Raw genomic sequence first — 17,901 nt, 5'->3', positions numbered from 1 at the left:
CAATTATTTACAAGATGGCAAAAATAAATAGTATTTATATAGAGAGAACAGATGATAAGGACACTGAAGAATCTCTTCTCCATTTAAAAAATTTCAAGCTTGATTTAAATGCTAAGCAGAAAATCATAATTTTAATAAATTCTGGTAAAAACAAACCCCAAGATTTTAGATTCCTTGTTTTCTGTCAATAAGTGCTTGTTGGAAATGTGGTGAGGAATGAGAAATTTTTAAATGAGAGAGAGAAAGCATACCACTTTAAATTTGGAAGCAGGAAAGTGATAAGGCATGGTATAGAGTTCAAACATAAGAGATGCTACAAATCAATAAGACATGGATTTACATATTGTGTTTTGAAAGTACATGTTTTCCTAAACATATAGAAAGGACATATGAGGTTAAGAAATCTCAAAAGAAGTCTTAATTGTTCAGATTGCATTTGTTATGACTCTTTTGATAGCAAATAAAAACCCACCTCAAACTAACCTGGACAAAAAGGAGGATATATTAGCTCTCTTAACCAATCTGAGAAGGACAGGGAATGAAATGAAATCAGAATCTGTCTCTTTGCTGTGCTTCTCTCTCCATCTATACTTAATTCTCTCCTGCTAGAGACCAGCTTCCCACTAACACAGAAAAAAACTCTCTTACCCCTCAGTTACAATTTGAAAATCCTAGTGAAATCTTCTGATGGGCTTGTTTATTAGGGTTTTTTTTTGGGGGGGGGCGGTAAGTGGAAGGGGGTGTGATTGGAAGTCCTCACCAGGATCACTTTTTGGATGCAGAAAGAAGCAGTTCCCCATTAGAGGTGGATGCTGGGCACACCAAACAGTGGATATCCTTTACCCAGATTATTATGTTTTAATCAGTCATATTTGAGAAAACAGATCAGTCTCATAACCAATGAATAACCTAAAGACAACAAACAGATTATAAAACAAACCATGTTCTTTCAAGACTGTGGATCACCACAGTAAAATTTACCCATTCACTCACTCAGTAAACACTGTGCTAGCCCCAATACTGCACACTGGGATCCCAAGGGGAAGAACAGTGGTACCTGTCTTTGAAGTTCTCACTCTGGTTAGGGAAACAGACATATGATGGATAAATTATACAAGTGGGCCAGAGTTATTAGTTGTGAGCAACAGAAATAAGTTTATTTAAATGAAAAAGGAATTTATTGAAAGGGTATTGGAATGGGTTCTGGTTCTGGGTAAGACAGAATAAGCATATACATCCTACTGCTCCCACCGAATGCAACTAAGCCCTGGATGATGTGCATGTGGCATCTGAGGACTCTGAAAAGTAAATGGTAGCAGGTTGATTGGGGAAGGGAACCTGAATTTGAAGTATGAAAGCCTGACCTTGAGTTTTCTGGGGTTTTGTTTGTCTTTAACCAAAATGTAAAATGTTTGCTCTACCACAGATACTGTTAAAAAAATGAAAAGACTAGCTACAGACTGGAAAATATATTTGTAGACCAAATATTTTTTCAACAAAGGACTTGTATCCAGAATACATAAAGAACTCTTAAAACTGAACAATAAGAAACAAGCAACTGAATAAAAAAATGGGAAAAAAAATTTAGCAGACACTTGATCAAAGAAAACATATGGATGGCAAATAAATACATGAAAAGTTTCTCAACACCATTAGACATTTTGGAAACACAAATTAAATGAGATATTACTACTCATCTATTACTGTGGCTAAAATTAAAACAAAAACTGATAATACCAAGTGATGGGCAAGGATATAGACCAAATGGAAATCTTGCTGGTAGAAATGCAAAGTGATACAGCCCCTTTGGAAAAGTTTAACAGTATCTTATAAAATTAAACATAATTTACTATATACCTCTGCAGCTCTACTCCTAGGTATTTATCCTATATTAATGAAAATTTATGTTTACACAGAAGCCTATATAATACCGTTTATAGCAGCCTTGCTCATAGTCACCAAACACTGGGCACAACCCAAATGTCCTTCAAAGTATGAATGGATAAACAAACTGTGGTATGTCCATACAATGGAACACTATTCAGCAATGAAAAGCAATAAACTATTGCTACACAACAACATGGATGAATCTCAAAGGGACTATGCTAAGTGAAAAAAAACAGTCCAAAGGTTGCATACTATATGATTCCATTTATATAACGTTCTGAGAAAAGCAAAACTACAGGGATGGATATTAGATCAGTGATTACCAGGGGTTAGGGGTGTGGGCTGGACTTTACCACAAAGAGACAGCATGAAGAATTTTTTTTGGATACTGTCCTATATCCTGGTTGTGGTGGTGGTTACATGAATCCTAAATTTGTGTTAAAACTCATAGAACTGTGTGTACACATACATGCACATACAAATTAATTTCACATGTTAATATAAATTTTTTAAAGTGTTAAATTTATTAAAAGATATTAGGTGGTTCATTTTATTAGGATTATGATCAACTGCATTGACATATATACACTCATTCTCATAATAATAATAGAAGTTTTAAAAAGATGTTTATTTTTCTTTAATTCAAAAATCATCCTGAAGTGTGTGGTCCAGGACTAGAATAGTGGCTCCATGGACCTCAAGGATCTGGCTCCTTTCAGCAGTGTGGTCTGCTATACTAAAGTATGAACCTCCCGCCCCTACCATCCTCATAGTGCTTGGAGGCTGCTGGAGTTCCAGCTGTTACATCAGAGTTCCAGACAGCTGTTGGATGAACAAAGGAAGAAGGGCATCTTCCTTTTAGGATTCTTTTTTTTTCCTTGGCCACATCATGTGGCTTTTGTGATCTTAGTTCACCGATTAGGGTTTGAACCTGAGCCCATGTCAGTGAAAGCATGGAGTCCTAACCACTGGACTGCCAGGGAATTCCCTAGGATTCTTCTTGGAAGTTGCATGCAGCCCTTTTGCTTATATCTCACACTGGCTAAAATTTGCTCACATGGCCACACCTAGCTGCAAGGGAGTCTGGGAATGTCATCTATCTGGGTGGCAGTGCATGGTGAGTGGGGATTAGGAATCCAATTTCCAAGGAAGAAAATGAGGCCAATTTAGATTTCTGCCACAGTCATACAATTGCCAGGAACTACCTGCCATGGACAACTTACCAAAGTCTAAAAATTAGTCCAGTGCAGATTCTGCTGCCCACTATCCCCTGCCCAGAGTGCACTAGACCTTTCCCTGCATTGTAGTCATTGTAGTCCTGGACACTTTTATCAGTCCCATGGCACTCCATCTTTCTACTACTGTAGCCACAACTACCAGTAAGAGAGCTTACAGTCTTTTTTTCCTGACTCCCAGTCTGGCAAGGCATGTGTGAGGAGAGAGCCCAGCGTTCATGAAAAGCTCAGAAAGTAAGCCCCTGGCACTCTCAGCCTCAAAAGGAGGAAAGAGACTCTGCTTCTCCCCAAGATCCCTAGTCTGAGGAACTCCTCAAACAGAAAAGAGGTCAGATGCAGAACAACTTAAAATAAAGAATCTAGGCTTTTCACTCTAAGTACAAATTTGTAAATGCTGTAGTAGAGGTTTCATCCAAATGCTTTGGGAGCCCTGAGGACAGGCTTCCAGCTTTGACTGGGGGCGTCAGGAAAGACTCCATCCAAGGGAGCACATCTAAACTGAGTGGGAGTTTTGGGCAGAGATCTTGGGTCTGTCAGATTCTCAAGTCTGCCTCTGAATCAGCTTACTCTGTGAACCACCATTAACACAGTTGTATATAACTCTGCTTATTTTTGTGTATTTTCAAAATTAAAAACGGGATTGTTTCCTATGGACTATTTTGCAATCTGTTTTTTTAACAATATTTAATGATTATATTTCTATTTCATCTACAAAATCACTTCTGTGGTGCATTGTACTCTATCATATAGATCATTTAGGGGGTTATGTTTTAAATGTTTAATACAGCATGAGAAATGCCAAGAATATACAATGAGGTAATGATAATCTTTTCAACAAATGATGTTGGGAAGACTGGGTCCTTATATGAAAGAATGGAAAAGGACCCTTATCTTATACCATACACAAAATGGATTAAAGACTTCAACGTGAGACTTGAAGCCAGAGAACACCTAGAAGAAAACATAGGGGAAAAGCTCCTTGACGTTGGCCTTGGCAATGACGTCTTGGCTATGACACCAAAAGCACAGGCAACAAAAACAAAAATAGACAAGTGGGATTATATCAAACTACAGGTGTCCCTCAGTAATCAGGGAGATTGTTTCCAGAAGCCCCTGCATATACCAAAATCCATTGATGCTCAAGTCCCATAGTCGGCCCTCTATATCTTCATGTTTTGAATCTACAGACTCAACCAACTGCAGATAGAAATTTCTGTCCATGGTTGGTTGAATCTGCAGATGTGAAACACTCAAACACAAAGGGCCAACTATATTTATTGAAAAAAATCTGCACATAAGTGGACCCATGCATTTCAAACCTATGTTGTTTAAGGGTCAACTGTAAAAAGTTTCTGCACAGCAAACAAAACCATCAACAAAATGAAAAGGCAACCTATGGGATAGAAAATATTTGCAAACCATATATGTAATAAAGGGTTAATATAAAACATATAAGGAACACCTACAACCCAACAACAAAAACAAAAATCTGGATTAAAAGATGGGCAAAGGAATTGGATAGATATTTCTCCAAAGAAGACATACAAATAGCCATCAGGTATATAAAAAGGTGCTCAGCGTTGTTAATTATCAGGGAAATACTAACCAAAATCACAACTAGATATCATCTCACACCTGTCAGAATTAAATAAATTATTATTAAATTAAATTATTCTTTAATAAATTAAATCATTAAATAAAATTAATAACAAACGTTAGCAAGTATATGGAGAAAAGGGAACTCTTGTACACTGTTGGTGGGAGTAGAAATTGGTGTGGCCACTTTATTTATTTATTTATTTTGGCTGTGCCACACGGCTTGCTGGATCTCAGTTCCCCAACCAGGAATCAAACCTGCACTGTCAGTAATGAAAGCGAGTCCTAATCACTGGGCAACCGGGGAATTCCCTGGTGCAGCCACTTCAGAAAACATTATGGAGGTTCCAAAAAAAAATTAAAAATAGAACTATCGTATGATCCAGCAATTCCACTTCTGAGTATATACCCACAGGAATATACTTAGAAGTGGAAATCAGGATCTTGAAGAGATATCTGCACTCTCATGTTCATCACAGCATTATTTACAATAGCCAAGACATGAAACTAACCTTGATATCTATCAATTGATGAATGGAAAAGAAAATGGTATGTACATACAATGAAATATTCTTCAGCCTTAAAAAGGAAGGAAATCCAGCCACTTGTGACAGCATGAATGAACCTGGAGGACATTATGCTAAATGAAATAAGCCAGACATAGAAGGACAAATACTAATTATCATATATGCTACCACTTATATGAAGAGTGTAAAATAGTCAAACTCAGAGAAGCAGAGAGTAGAATGGCGGTTGTTGGTAGGGAAGGTGTGGGGGGAACAGGAGGCATTAGTCAAAGGGTTCAAAGTTTCAATTTATATAAGGTGAATAAATATTAGAGACCTACTGTACAGCACAGTGCCTATAGTTAACAATACTCTATTTTATACCTTAAAATTTGCTAAGAGGGTGGATCTTTGTTAAATCTTCTTATCACTAATAATAATAATAATAATAATAAATAAAGAGGGTGGAAGGAAATTTTTGGAGGTGATGGATATTTTTATGGCATAGATTATGGAGATGGTTTCACGGTTGTATACTTATCTCCAAACTTGTATATGTTAAATATGTACAGCTTTTTCTGTGTTAAGCATAGCTCAATGAAGTAATTAAAAAAAACAAACAAACTTGAGCACTGACCATTCAGAACAGATGATGACTACAAGCAATTGGCATAGCTTTGTCCTTGTACAAGATTGGAAGTTCTTTTTGTTCAAAATTTCTAAAGCGTTGCTGTACCGCGTTATAGATTTCTGTGTCCTTTTAAAAGGTCTGCTGCCATTCTGATTCCTGATCCTGTGCATGTCACTTGCTTTTTTATTTCTGGAAATTTTTAGGATCTTCTCATTACCCTTAGAGTTCTGAAATCTTACAGCAATGTGGTTGATGTGGCTTGTCATAAGCCCTGGGCATTGGGGAATTCCTTCTGACCTTTAAACTTGTGTCTTTCAATTCTGGGAATTTTTTCTTTTATTGTATCTTTGAAAATCTCCTATTTTCACTCTTCTTTCTTTCTGGATCTCTAATTTTGGGTATGCACTGAGTCTCTTGCATTGATCCTCTAATTTTTTTTATTTACTTATTTTTCATCTCTGTCTTTTGTTCTATTTTCTATCATATTTCTATACTGTATCTTCTAGTTATTCTATTTGTTTAATTTCTGCTATTTTAAATTTATAACTACCCTTTCTTATTCTCTACTTTTATAATTTAATAGCATTCTGTTCTTATCTTTAATTCATTAAATTTTTTTCATTTTAATATTTTTATTGTTTTCAGGTAATGTCTTAGTCTTATTCATAAAACCATATGGTTTATAGATTTCCAAATGGTTCTATCAAATTCTTCTTTTAAAGTCAGTCTTTTGGAGCATCCATAAGACTTTAGGATGAAGAGTTGTACTATTGGAGTTCAAAAATTGATATTTGCATTTGTATAGATTAAAGAAACAAAAAACTGTAAAAGTTTTTAATGACAACCCTTGTATGATTTTTTTCAAAAGTGGGATATTTATTTGAGGAATAACTGTGATCATTTCTTTTTCATTAGAAATTAATATTGTTCCCAGAATTGTCTCTGTATTATCTCATTCTTACAGTCAAAATAATAGTCATTAGGCTAAGATGTGTCCAGGAATTTGGACTATCAGAAAGAAGTCACTATCCTCTGAAGCCATGTTTGCCATAAAAATGAAAGCTGGTCTGTTCTACTGTAGTAACCACTTGAATTGCTAAAATTCAACCTCATTTAAGATCCATATCAAGTAAGTTTTAAAAAACAAAAAAATGTTTTGCTTTGGGAATGATCACGAAAAGTCAGTGTTCTCCTTTTTTCCATCTGGGCACTAAGGCTTCTCAGGGTTGAGTCTTCAACTCTGATCATGCACTGTTTTGATGCTGCACTAAGTAGGGTCCAGCCAGGTTCATGGAATCAATTCTGTTACATAGTGTTTCGATATTTTGCAAAGATTTACTTTCTTTTTTTCTTTCCTATTTTAGTGAGACCTTATACAACTTCATTTCCCATATCAGAGAAAGCATTCACAGGGTAAGTACGCCACAATCAAGGTGTTAGAACATCTTACATTTTAAGAAGTTTAATAATTATATTGTATTGACTTCTGTTCATGTAGAACAGCAATATTTTAACTCCCCCTCCTTTTTTTAACTCCCCTTTTTTATCATTAAATGACAGTTCACCAAGTTAGTAAAATAAAGTGACAGTCTGTGAATTACTTCTTAATTTTGGGTTTCTTAGTTACAGACATCTGTGGAAAAGTCTGAGGAACATCTCAGTTCCAGAAGCCAATCTATTTTGGATTCTTTGGAAACTGTGGCTAAGACCTGTGAGTGTCTCGTGTTTGAGGTTATCAGCAGGGGGCACTGGCGAGCAGTGAATGTGAACTTTCTGACCCTAGCCAGGTTTCTGCCAGTGGTGGTGAGGTTCCATACAATGTTTTCAGATGAGAGAATGGGTACATAAGATTAGCCCTGAAGAGATGTGGAGCTGAACTGGGTAGTGGGCCCCACCTCTGTATGGGAATGCCCTGGTCTCTTTATGCCTTTTTTGAAGCATCAATCCTCCACCCAGTAACCCTGCTGCCTCAGGGCAGATAGTTCTGCCAGATTTCTCATCTTACCGCCTGAAGTGAATCAAGGGCATCCCTGAGTCTCAAATGAATTGCTGGCTATGTTGTCTATAAGGCTCCTGTGCTCTCTTAGGACTTAGAAATAAAGTCACTGCTCCTTTAGGAGTTAGAAATACTCTAGTCACCTACTGTTCTTCCTGCTGCCTTCATTTCAATGAGAGCAGTTTTGTAGTGAATCACAGCATCTTTCTCAGTTTCAGTCACAGTTTGTGGTTTGTAAAGTCCTCTGCCCTGCCAATTAGTGATTTACATTTAGGTGAAACCATGGTTCAGGCCCTTATTTAATAGAAGGGAACCATTACACAGGTCTCCTTAGGTGAATGCTTCCCTGGAATCAACAGCTTCTCAGCTAAACAGCAAAATGATGACTGCATCTGCACTTGTTTGCATTTGTCTGTGTGTTTATTTTTTATTTTAAACAAATTGAAGTCAACTTATTCAAATGCCATGGATGGATTGCTCATGATTTACAAAAATTAATGCCTTTGTGTAACTTAGAAATTAATCCCCATCTGTCTGCAAAGAAGCACTGTACTGTCTGCTGGCTTCCAACCTGAGTATCCCACACACAGGGCAACTGTGCACCTGCTTGGAAACCAGTTCTGGAAGCCTAGGACTGTTACCCTCACGAGAAGAAGCAAGACAAAGAGCAGAAGGAAAAGGGATGCTTCCTTTGTTTAACATGATAAAATAACTCATTATAAGTGCACAAGGAAAGCACTCTTTTTTCTTGATATGTTTAAAACTGGGTGAAGTACAAAAAGGAGAATTGCAGCAAAGGTGTGGCATTTAATGTCCAGAATAGGGAATGGAAGTGCTCAAGGCTCCAACACAGGATCAAGGCAGAGAGAAGAGTAGGACTGAGTCTGGTTTATAGTAGGCATGGGAATCCTAATCCTTCACCCCTCATGGTTCGTTAACTTTCAGAGCTTAAGAGTTAAGAGAGTCACATTGATAAGGCAAACAGTAACAAACACTGTAGCATTACATTAATTAAAAGCCAGGTCGGGACCTCCCTGGTGGTCCAATGGGTAAGATTCTGTGCTCTCAATGCAGGGGGCCCAGGTTCCATCCCTGGTCAGGGAACTAGATCCTACATGCATGCCGCAACTAAGAAGCCCACGTGCCGCAACTAAGAAGCCCACGTGCCGCAACTAAGAAGCCCAAGTGCCACAGCTAAGACCCAGCACAGCCAAAATAAATATATAAATATTAAAAAAAAAAAAAAAAGCCAGATTGTTCTTAAAAATAAGCACAAGTAGCCTGTCCAGAATCATCCCCTTTCTTGGTAGGTAGTGTTCAGGAGCAGGAAGTTAGTCACTGAGAGAAGAAACAGACAAATCCCCTATTGACAAATCCCCTATTGAATAGCTAGGCCCAGTCCACTTAGCCTAGAGCTCTGAACTTGCCAGTCAGGGGCATTCTGCAGGCTTTCAGTATGCACCCACTGTGCTTGAAGGGAAGGGGGAAGATACTATGTGAAAGCACTGTCTTGGGTTATTATGTAATTCATGCCTTCACAGAATGAGGTCATGAAATCTTTCCCCAGTCACATTCTGCCTGTGCTATCAGAAGAATCACTCAAGGCCATCTAATCTAACTCCTCCTCTTCTTCTTCTTCTTCTTCTTCTTCTTCTAAAATATTTATTTATTTATTTATTTGCACCAGGGCTTAGTTGCAGCAGGCAAGCTCCTTAGTTGTGGCTCCAGGGCTCCTTAATTGTAGTTCACTGGCTCCTTAGTTGTGGCATACATGTAGGATCTAGTTCCCTGACCAGGGATCGAACCCAGGCCCCCTGCATTGGGAACACTGAGTCTTATCTGCTATGCTACCAGGTAAACCCCTAACTCTTCCTCTTCTTCAGCTGAGGACACCAAGGACCAGAATAATAGAATGAATTCCCAAGGCCAACCACATCCCACTTTACCTTGGGTTTAGGTGGGGTAATTAGTAGAGAGCAGTACTTTCACCTAATACGTATAAGTTCTGTTGAAAAATATGGTCAGGACTTCCTAGGTGGCACAGTGGTTAAGAATCCGCCTGCCACTGCAGGTGACACAGGTTCGATCCCTGCTCCAGGAAGATCCCACATGCCGCAGAGTAACTAAGCCCATGTGCCACAACTATTAAGCCTGTGCTCTAGAGCTCATGAGCCACAACTATTGAGCCTGTGTGCCGCAACTACTGAAGCCTGCACGCCTAGAGCCTGTGCTCCACAACAAGAGAAGCCACTGCGATGAGAAGCCCATGCACCACAATGAAGAGTAGCCCCTGCTCGCCGCAACTGGAGAAAGCCTGTGTGCAGCATCAAAGACCCAACACAGCCAATAAATAAATAAATAAATAAAAAAGAAAAATATGGTCATTAGGAGAGTAAAAAGGAGGAGCCACTATCAAAATCAGAGAATGTCTCTTTTGGAAAATAGATAACTCCATATGTCAAAATTAATTCCATATGAATCAATATATTGTATGGTGATTAAATCATAAATAGAACTATAAGAACCATGAGCAACATTTTTATAATTTTAGAGAAATGCCTTTCTGGGCAAGGCATATATAATTGTTAAGAAGAATGAGGTCCATCTATATGAAGCATTTGGAATAGAAATATTTATTGTTAAATGAAAACAGCAAGGTGCTGCTTATACGCACATAGTTTGCTTCAGGGCACATCTTGTGGAGGAGTGAGATCAGTCAGTGAAAATTGGGAAGGGTATCCTGAAAAAAGGGGAGACTGAGCAAACTCCTCTTGTACATGGAGGTTTCCAGACCTTTTCTCAGGCAGCTTTTGTTAGCACAGCAGGGAAAACAAAACTATGGAGTTAAGGAAAATCACTGGCCATCAGTGGAAAAGTATCAGAATATGACCTCATCTCAATGGAGCCCTTGTCAAATCACTAAAATAGAAATAAACAAAATCATCTTCGAGGATGGAGACAACGTGGCGGGGAGTAGAAGGACCTTGCGCTCACCTCCTCTCACGAGCACACCAAAATCACAACTAACTGCTGAACAACCATCGATTAAAAAAAAGGACTGGAATCTACCCAAAAATCTATATCCAAAGACATAAAGAAGAAACCAGGAGACGGTAGGAGTGGCTCATTCACAATATAATCAAATCCCATACCACCTGGGTGGGTGACCCACAAACTGGAGAATAATTATATCACAGAAGTTCTCCCACAGGAGTGAGAGCTCTGAGCCCCATGCCAGGCTCCCCAGCCCAGGGGTCTGGCATGGGGAGGGGGAGCCCCCAGAGCATTTGGCTTTGAAAGGCAGCAGGGCTTGATTTCAGGAGCCGCACAGGACTAGGGAAAACAGAGACTCTACTCTTGAAGGGCAAGCACAAGGTCCCATACGCACCGGGTCCCAGGGCAAAAGCAGTGACTCCATAGGAGCCGGGGTCAGACCTACCTGCTGGTCTTGGAGGGTCTCCTGGGGTGGTGGGGGACCGGGGCAGTTGTGGCTCTCTCTGGAGTCATAAAAGGTGGTGGTGGACATAACGGGGATGTGAACTCTGTCTGAAGCAGACATTTTGGGTTCATGGCACCAAGACCCGGCCCCACCCAACAGTCTGTAAGCACCAGTGCTGGGATGCCTCAGGCCAAACAAAATCATCTTCACAAGAAAATAGAGATATTGTGCTCGGTGGTCCCTCAGATCTGTCTCTTGCTTCAACAGTGTTTAGGTGGAACAGACCCAGGAACTCCCCTTGCTCCAGCCTCTGACCACCCTCCATCCTTTTTTCTAGTCATAATCTTCGGAATCAGCCACTCAGCTATCCTTGGCCACCGGGACCAGCCAACACCATTTTTTGAGCTTAACTCCTAATTACCCATCAACCACAAGCTCCCGAATTCGTGAGAATTATTCCACTGAGGTGGAGGCTGCCATCAACCGCCTAGTCAACGTGCATCTGCAGGCATCTTACACCTACCTCTCTCTTGTAGCGACAATGTGGCCACTTTCTCCGCAATTTGGCTGAGGAGAATCAAGAGGGCCCCCAGTGTCTCTTGAAAATGCAAAACCAGCGCAACGGTGGTGTCCTCTTCCAGGACGCGCCGAAGCCATCTCAAGATGAGTGGGGTAAAATCCAGGACACTTTGGAAGCTCAGGGAGAATCTGAACCAGGCCCTTGTGGACCTGCATGTCCTGGGTTCTGTGCAGACCCCCACCTCTGTGACTTCCTGGAGAGCCACTTCCTGGAGTTGCTGATGAAGCTCATGAAGAAGATGGCAACCACGTGACTAACCTCCTCAGGCTGGCTGGTCCTCAGGCTGGGCTGGGCGAGTGTCTCTTCGAGAGGCTCACCCTCAAGCACGACTAGGAGTCTCTGAAGCCCAGCAGACTTTGAGGTGCCCCTCTGGTGTCAGGGCTTCTGCCTGAAGCACCTCTCTGCAGCCACTAGGCAGCTTTTTAACCACCCTGGAGCTCTCTACCAAGCCTTGGACCAAATGGAAACAATAAAGCTTTTTGCAGAGAAATAGAGAGAGAGGGAGAGAGGGAGAGGGAGAGAAAGAAGGAGAAAATAGAGACGTTGTCCAGAATGTGATGGAAATGGATTTTAAATGGTATTTTTACAAAAAAGGTAAAAATCTGTTTATAGCCAAAGCACAAAGGAAATGAGTCCTCTTCTAGAGAACATACACACACACACACACACACACACAGGATCTATAACCTAAACGTGGATATGCACATATATTAACACAAAATTCCAGAAAATGCTCATAATGTTAAATCCAGGAAGTGGGACCAAGGTCTACGTGGGAGAGATTCAATCATTTTTCATTGTATGCCTGTTTATACTGTTATACTTTTGGTTTGGTTTTGGCTGTGCCATGCAGCATGCAGTATCTTAGTTCCCTAACCAGGGATCGAAACTGTGCCTCCTGCATTGAAAGCACAGAGTCTAAACCACTGGACCGACAGGGAAGTCCCTATACTGTTATAGTTTTTAAAAGAAAAAAATTGGTTAGACATTGGAAATAATAGCTCAGTACAAAAGCTCTTTAAAGGAGAAGAACCTGAATATATGTTTCCCAAGGACAAAGAAAGAGTATGTGGGACCACAGACTGATGCTTACTGGGTACTGAATCTAGACTTGAACACTTGCCTTCTTCATCCTCTCTTTTGCAGTCAATAATATTCACTGTTCCTAACAAACATTGTTATTTAGGAACTCATCTAGGGTAGGATAATTACATTTGCTTTCTACTACAGATATCAGCATGGATGTCTGGAAAAATATTTCACTAATTGAGTTTAGGAGCAGGAATCCAGTACTTGAAATATAAGTAAACAGCCTTTTTCTAATTGGTTGACACATGGAATTTAACTTGTGTTGAGTAATAAAAAATTTGCTCTCTAAAAAAATTCTTATATTTCTTTTTATACTAGTAAAATGCACATAACATTTACCCTTTTTTACTTTTGTTTTCCTCCAAGACCACATTGGCCTGTCTATTCCTAGTCATCACAGACTCTTTCTTGCCTCAGAACTAGCTGAATAACCTTTCCCTAATCTTTGCAGGGCTAGCTTCTCCATATCTTTCTGGTTCCGCCTTAGGTGACTCTATCTCTGATGACCTTATCTAAAGTAGGTGCTCCCACCCTCTTATTTTTATTATATTTCCTATAAGAGCATTTATCACAATTTTTATTTATTAATGTGCATATTTGTTTATTGTTTTTTTATGATTGCAAAGTTCATGTAAGTAGATACTTTTGTTCAAGATTGTTTCCATGCTCCTAGCACAGTGTCTAATAATAAACTTTCAGATAAAACTGTAAATCTTCACTTAATATGTTCAAACACATTGGGGAGTCTTTCTGTTTCACTTTTTCATTAGAGATGTCCTGCCTGGAGCTCAGTCTCCAGCTCCGGATTGGGCAGACTATGCTTTAGGTCCTCTTCTTAGACTTCTCCATCATTCTGAGCATCCTTTTTTTTTTTCTTCCATTCCTGAGGGATGGAAGCAGGAGTACTGTAAGTCAAGGAAACAGCATGTACAAAAGCTAATGGTGGAAGAGAGATTGCTTAGGAAACAGAGCTCAGAGATGCAGAGGATAGTGAGTAAAGGGAAATGAGCCTGGGTCTTGTTAGCCAATTAATTGAAAGATTTTGGACTTCATCCAGTGGCCAGAGGGGTGCCACTGAAAATTTCAGTGAGCGTTTCAGAGGAGGCATGATCATATCTACATTCTAGAAAGATCACTCTGATGACAGGGCCAAGAAGGTGGGCCAAGAAGGTGGGCCAAGAAGGCAGGCCAAAGACGAGGTTGGTGCCGTCCTCTGGGCAACAGGTTTCAGAGTCCCCAGCAAGTGCTGAGGTTGACTCTGTTTTGGTCAGGATGTTCTCAGGGAGGGAGGGAAGAAGAAGAGACAGTGGAGGAAGCCCCCTGCTCTTGTTTCCTCTCCTCACCAGGGCTGATCCGGATAGCTGGAGTTCTGGGTATCGGCAGAACAGGCTCAGGTAGCCCAGGCCAGGTTCCAGCTCCTCCCTCTCCACCACTGTGGCCTGGGCCGGGTGGGGCATACCATAGTCTTCATGTGGTGAATTATCATTGTTTTGTATTTAGTGCAAGAGACTGCGAAGGCCCAGAGTGATCTGCTGTTGGAAAGAGTGCAGGACAAAGGCAACATGGAACAGGCCATCCTTGAGATGCAAAAGAGGTTTGAAGCTGTAAGTGTAGACACTGACCCCTTTCCTCAAGTGTGTTTCTGGCTTTGTTACTAAGACCTAGAGAGACACCTTTAAAGTTGCAAATTTTCAGCCAAGAACAGAGGCCACCACAGGCCCCCTGGTAACAGGCCAGGGTAGAGGCCAGCTTCCTTTCCCAAGGTTGCTCTGGATAGTACCCAGCAAGGGACAAGGTTTGGTTTTGCTGGCCCATCCTTTGTTTTGTTTACACATTTTATTGTGCATCCTGAGTCGCACTGTCCATAACTCCCTTCTTTTTCACTGCCTTTCTTTAGAGACAAGCAGAGTTTATAGAAATGAAGTCCAACCTGAAGCACCTTGAAATTTTAGTTGCTCAGCAGAGTAAGGACTTCCAGCAGCTGTGTGAGCAGCTAGGCCAGCTGAATATGCCCAGTGTCCTAGCAGAGCTAAAGCAATTGATCTCTGTTCCTCAGATACCCAGACATGTGAAAGACAGCGCTTCCCAGACCTCACCACCTCTGGCCCAAAGCCTCAGTTTCACCAGGCAGGATAAACATGCCTCTGAGGAACCAGTTATGTGGCAGGCCCAGGCCCTCCCTGCTGCATCCAGTCTTAGCATGGGCTCCCTGAGGCCTGGGGAACTTGGTGTCTGGAGTGAGGGAGCAAAGAGTGATGCTCTCCAGGAAGAGGCTATGCAGCTGGTAGTTGGAACTGGCAAAAGAAACAGGCAAATCAGCGACAAGGCAGTGCAAACTAACTGCCAGAATTGTGCTATTACTAAAACAGGCTCTGAGAACCATGGCTCTGGCATGGTGGGCCACAAGGTTCCTGAAGGCAGGGACCTGGTTCCCCAAGGAGCCTCCCGGCTTATATCCCTGGACTTAAATAAGTTTGCAACTTGTGTTAAGAACACCTGCCAAAAATGTCAAGCCAAAACAATGTTTTCATGTGACCCTTGTGAACAAAGACTGGTGACTGAACAGAAAGGCAGAACTGTAGAAAGAGGGGGAAAAGGCAAGAAGCCGCAGCCCAGGAAAGCCCCCAGAAGCAGGCTCCTAGCCAGGAAGCAAGAACAAACCCCAAGCAAAACCTGTGCTTCCAATTCTAAATATACTCGGTCTCCAGTTTCTGGCCCACAAAGGCCTCCCCAGGGGCATCAGGAACCCCTTGCTCAGCCCCTGCATCTTCGAGGCCCCAGGAGATCCACAAAACCAGTCTGCTCTGCTCTGGGAGGAACAGTCATGCCCAGTAAGACAGCAAGGGCAGTGCAAGGGAATCTCTTGCAGCACAGTGGGCATGCTTCCCAAGACAACAGCCTGCCTTCTCACAGTTCCCAGGGAGACCAACAGATGAGCTGGTTCAGCGACCTCAGCCTTGGAAGCGAGCCCCCTCAGTGCAAGGAGCCAGGGAAGAATATTCTCTATGACCTGGGTTTTGATAGCAGCGATGATGGCTTCTGACCAGCTCATAGTGACTTCAGCTGATGGTTTATTGGTCTCAGCTGGAAAGACAAATCACAGAACACTTGGGCTGGCTGACAGGAGAAAATTCCCAAAGCCTGCCTAGAACTCTCAGGGTCAGAGGCTGTGCTTGGTGGGGGGTGCGGGGGCGGTGGTTAGTGCAGGGCTGGGGAGCAGATCCAGCATTCTGGGTACTGGGTGCTGCCCATGACAGAGCATAAGGGATAAGCATCCTTATTTGTGGGAATGAAATGTGTGTAGACGGTGGTGATGAGAGCTGGGGCATTGAGTTTGGTAGAAGGGGTGCTGCCTTCCATATGGAATACCCAGTAGCAGAAGGGCTCTCACAAAACTGTTGGTGTGGCAGCATGACTCCCAAACACGACATTTTTGGTCTTCAAAACATTTCCTTCACATGATCAATATCTTTCTGGGCCTCAGGATTTTTTAAAAAATTATTTGTATCCAGTTTTGCTGTGAAAGCACTTGTATTTTTTTGGTCAGTGGGCGTATTATAGGACACACACTAAGTCAGACTTCTTGTGAACAGAGAAATAGAGTGCTAAAGCCACCAAACAAATGCCGGGAGCCACACTTTTCACAGCCATTCAGTTCCACTTTTCTGTTTCCCCTGTCCTGTTTTCAACCACTCTTTTAAAGCTAATGAGAGCGGCTGTGGGCCCTGTATCATTTCTGGAAAGCAGTGATCTTATATGAGACTTCAGCTTTCCATTTATATCTTGTTGAAGTTTTTGAATTTTTGCAATATATATTTTGTAATACAAAATAATCAAATTGAAAAATAAAGATAAAACTTTTAAGAAGCATACTGTCTATTCCTTACACTTCTCATAAGATGATTTTGAATAAATCACACCCTACTCAAACTGATTTTTCTTTTATGAAAATAAAAATCCTTATGGATGGACAGCTTCCAGAATTTGCCTATTTTCAAGTCAGTACAGGGCTGAAAATGGGGCTTTTTTTTTTTTAGCTGTGCCACGCAGCTTGTGGGGGATCTTAATTCCCTGACCAGGGATTGAACCCGGCCACAGCTGTGAAAGGGCTGAGTCCTAACCACTGGACCACCAGGGAATTCTTGAAAATGGGGCTTCTGAGTGGGCCATTATAGAAAGTAATGGTTCCTGATTTCTTATTTTTATATTCTTTATTTTCAAGCTTATGTATCCCACAAAAATCCAGGAGAGTTTAATTTTCCTGTCACACCTTTGGCAGGGCTACCAGGAACCAGCCTAAATTGCTTTCACTCTCATTTCCGGACCAAGGGCCTCCTGTAGTCTGTAGCCACAGGCAATGGCAGCAGCCCTCTCCAAGGCCAAGGAAATGCAGACTTGGACTCTGTCTTAGGCTGCCCTGGCCTCTACTCTCCCTGTGGGTCTCACTGGCTATCTGTTCACTCTGCCCTCTGCCAGTCTCCCCTGCCTTCCCTGCTGGTTTTCTCTGCTTGTGCAAGGAAGGCACCGGAGGAAGGAGCCCAGCCCTTTCCAAACTGACTACAGGTGGCTGTGGAAAGGTTAGCGTGAGGCTTGTAGGCCAGACGGGTCTGTATTTGGGAATGTTTTATTACTCTAAGTTGAAAAGTTTAGTCATTTTACTTCAAAGTTGAGACCCTGTTGAGAGAACTCCACCAGTATTTATGACTGACCTTCTCATTGAAGGTCCGTCCAACTTTGAAATGCCAAAGCAGGACCCTCTGTTCTTTGATTCTGCTATGAGTTATGAAATCCTGTATTTCTTCAGAAGTATTTCATTTTGTTTCAAGTCAAAGGTTAGAGTGACTCACTGTTACATGAGCTGGGTGTTTTTGTAGAATGAGCAGTAAATTTATCGCCTAACAAGGCTGGGTTAATTAAAATTACGCTGCCTGTCTCTCTCTGG

The 17,901-nt window shown here is 41.4% G+C and overlaps 1 protein-coding gene across 1 annotated transcript in view; it reads left to right on the top strand.

The window, feature by feature from the left end:
- Positions 1 to 16,002, top strand: part of IHO1 (interactor of HORMAD1 1) — a 51,317-nt gene extending 35,315 nt beyond the window's left edge. The window contains exons 5-8 of the mRNA XM_057706609.1: positions 7,220 to 7,268; positions 7,479 to 7,566; positions 14,460 to 14,563; positions 14,857 to 16,002. Coding sequence (XP_057562592.1) covers positions 7,220 to 7,268; positions 7,479 to 7,566; positions 14,460 to 14,563; positions 14,857 to 16,002 — 1,387 coding nt within the window. The remainder of the gene's footprint in view (positions 1 to 7,219; positions 7,269 to 7,478; positions 7,567 to 14,459; positions 14,564 to 14,856) is intronic.
- The last annotated feature ends 1,899 nt before the right edge of the window (positions 16,003 to 17,901 follow it).

The sequence above is a fragment of the Hippopotamus amphibius genome, chromosome 13 (genome assembly GCF_030028045.1).
Source record: "Hippopotamus amphibius kiboko isolate mHipAmp2 chromosome 13, mHipAmp2.hap2, whole genome shotgun sequence".
NCBI classification, from domain to species: Eukaryota; Metazoa; Chordata; class Mammalia; order Artiodactyla; family Hippopotamidae; genus Hippopotamus; species Hippopotamus amphibius.
Note: the sequence above shows the minus strand (reverse complement) of the source record. Positions and strands in the feature narration are given on the sequence as shown.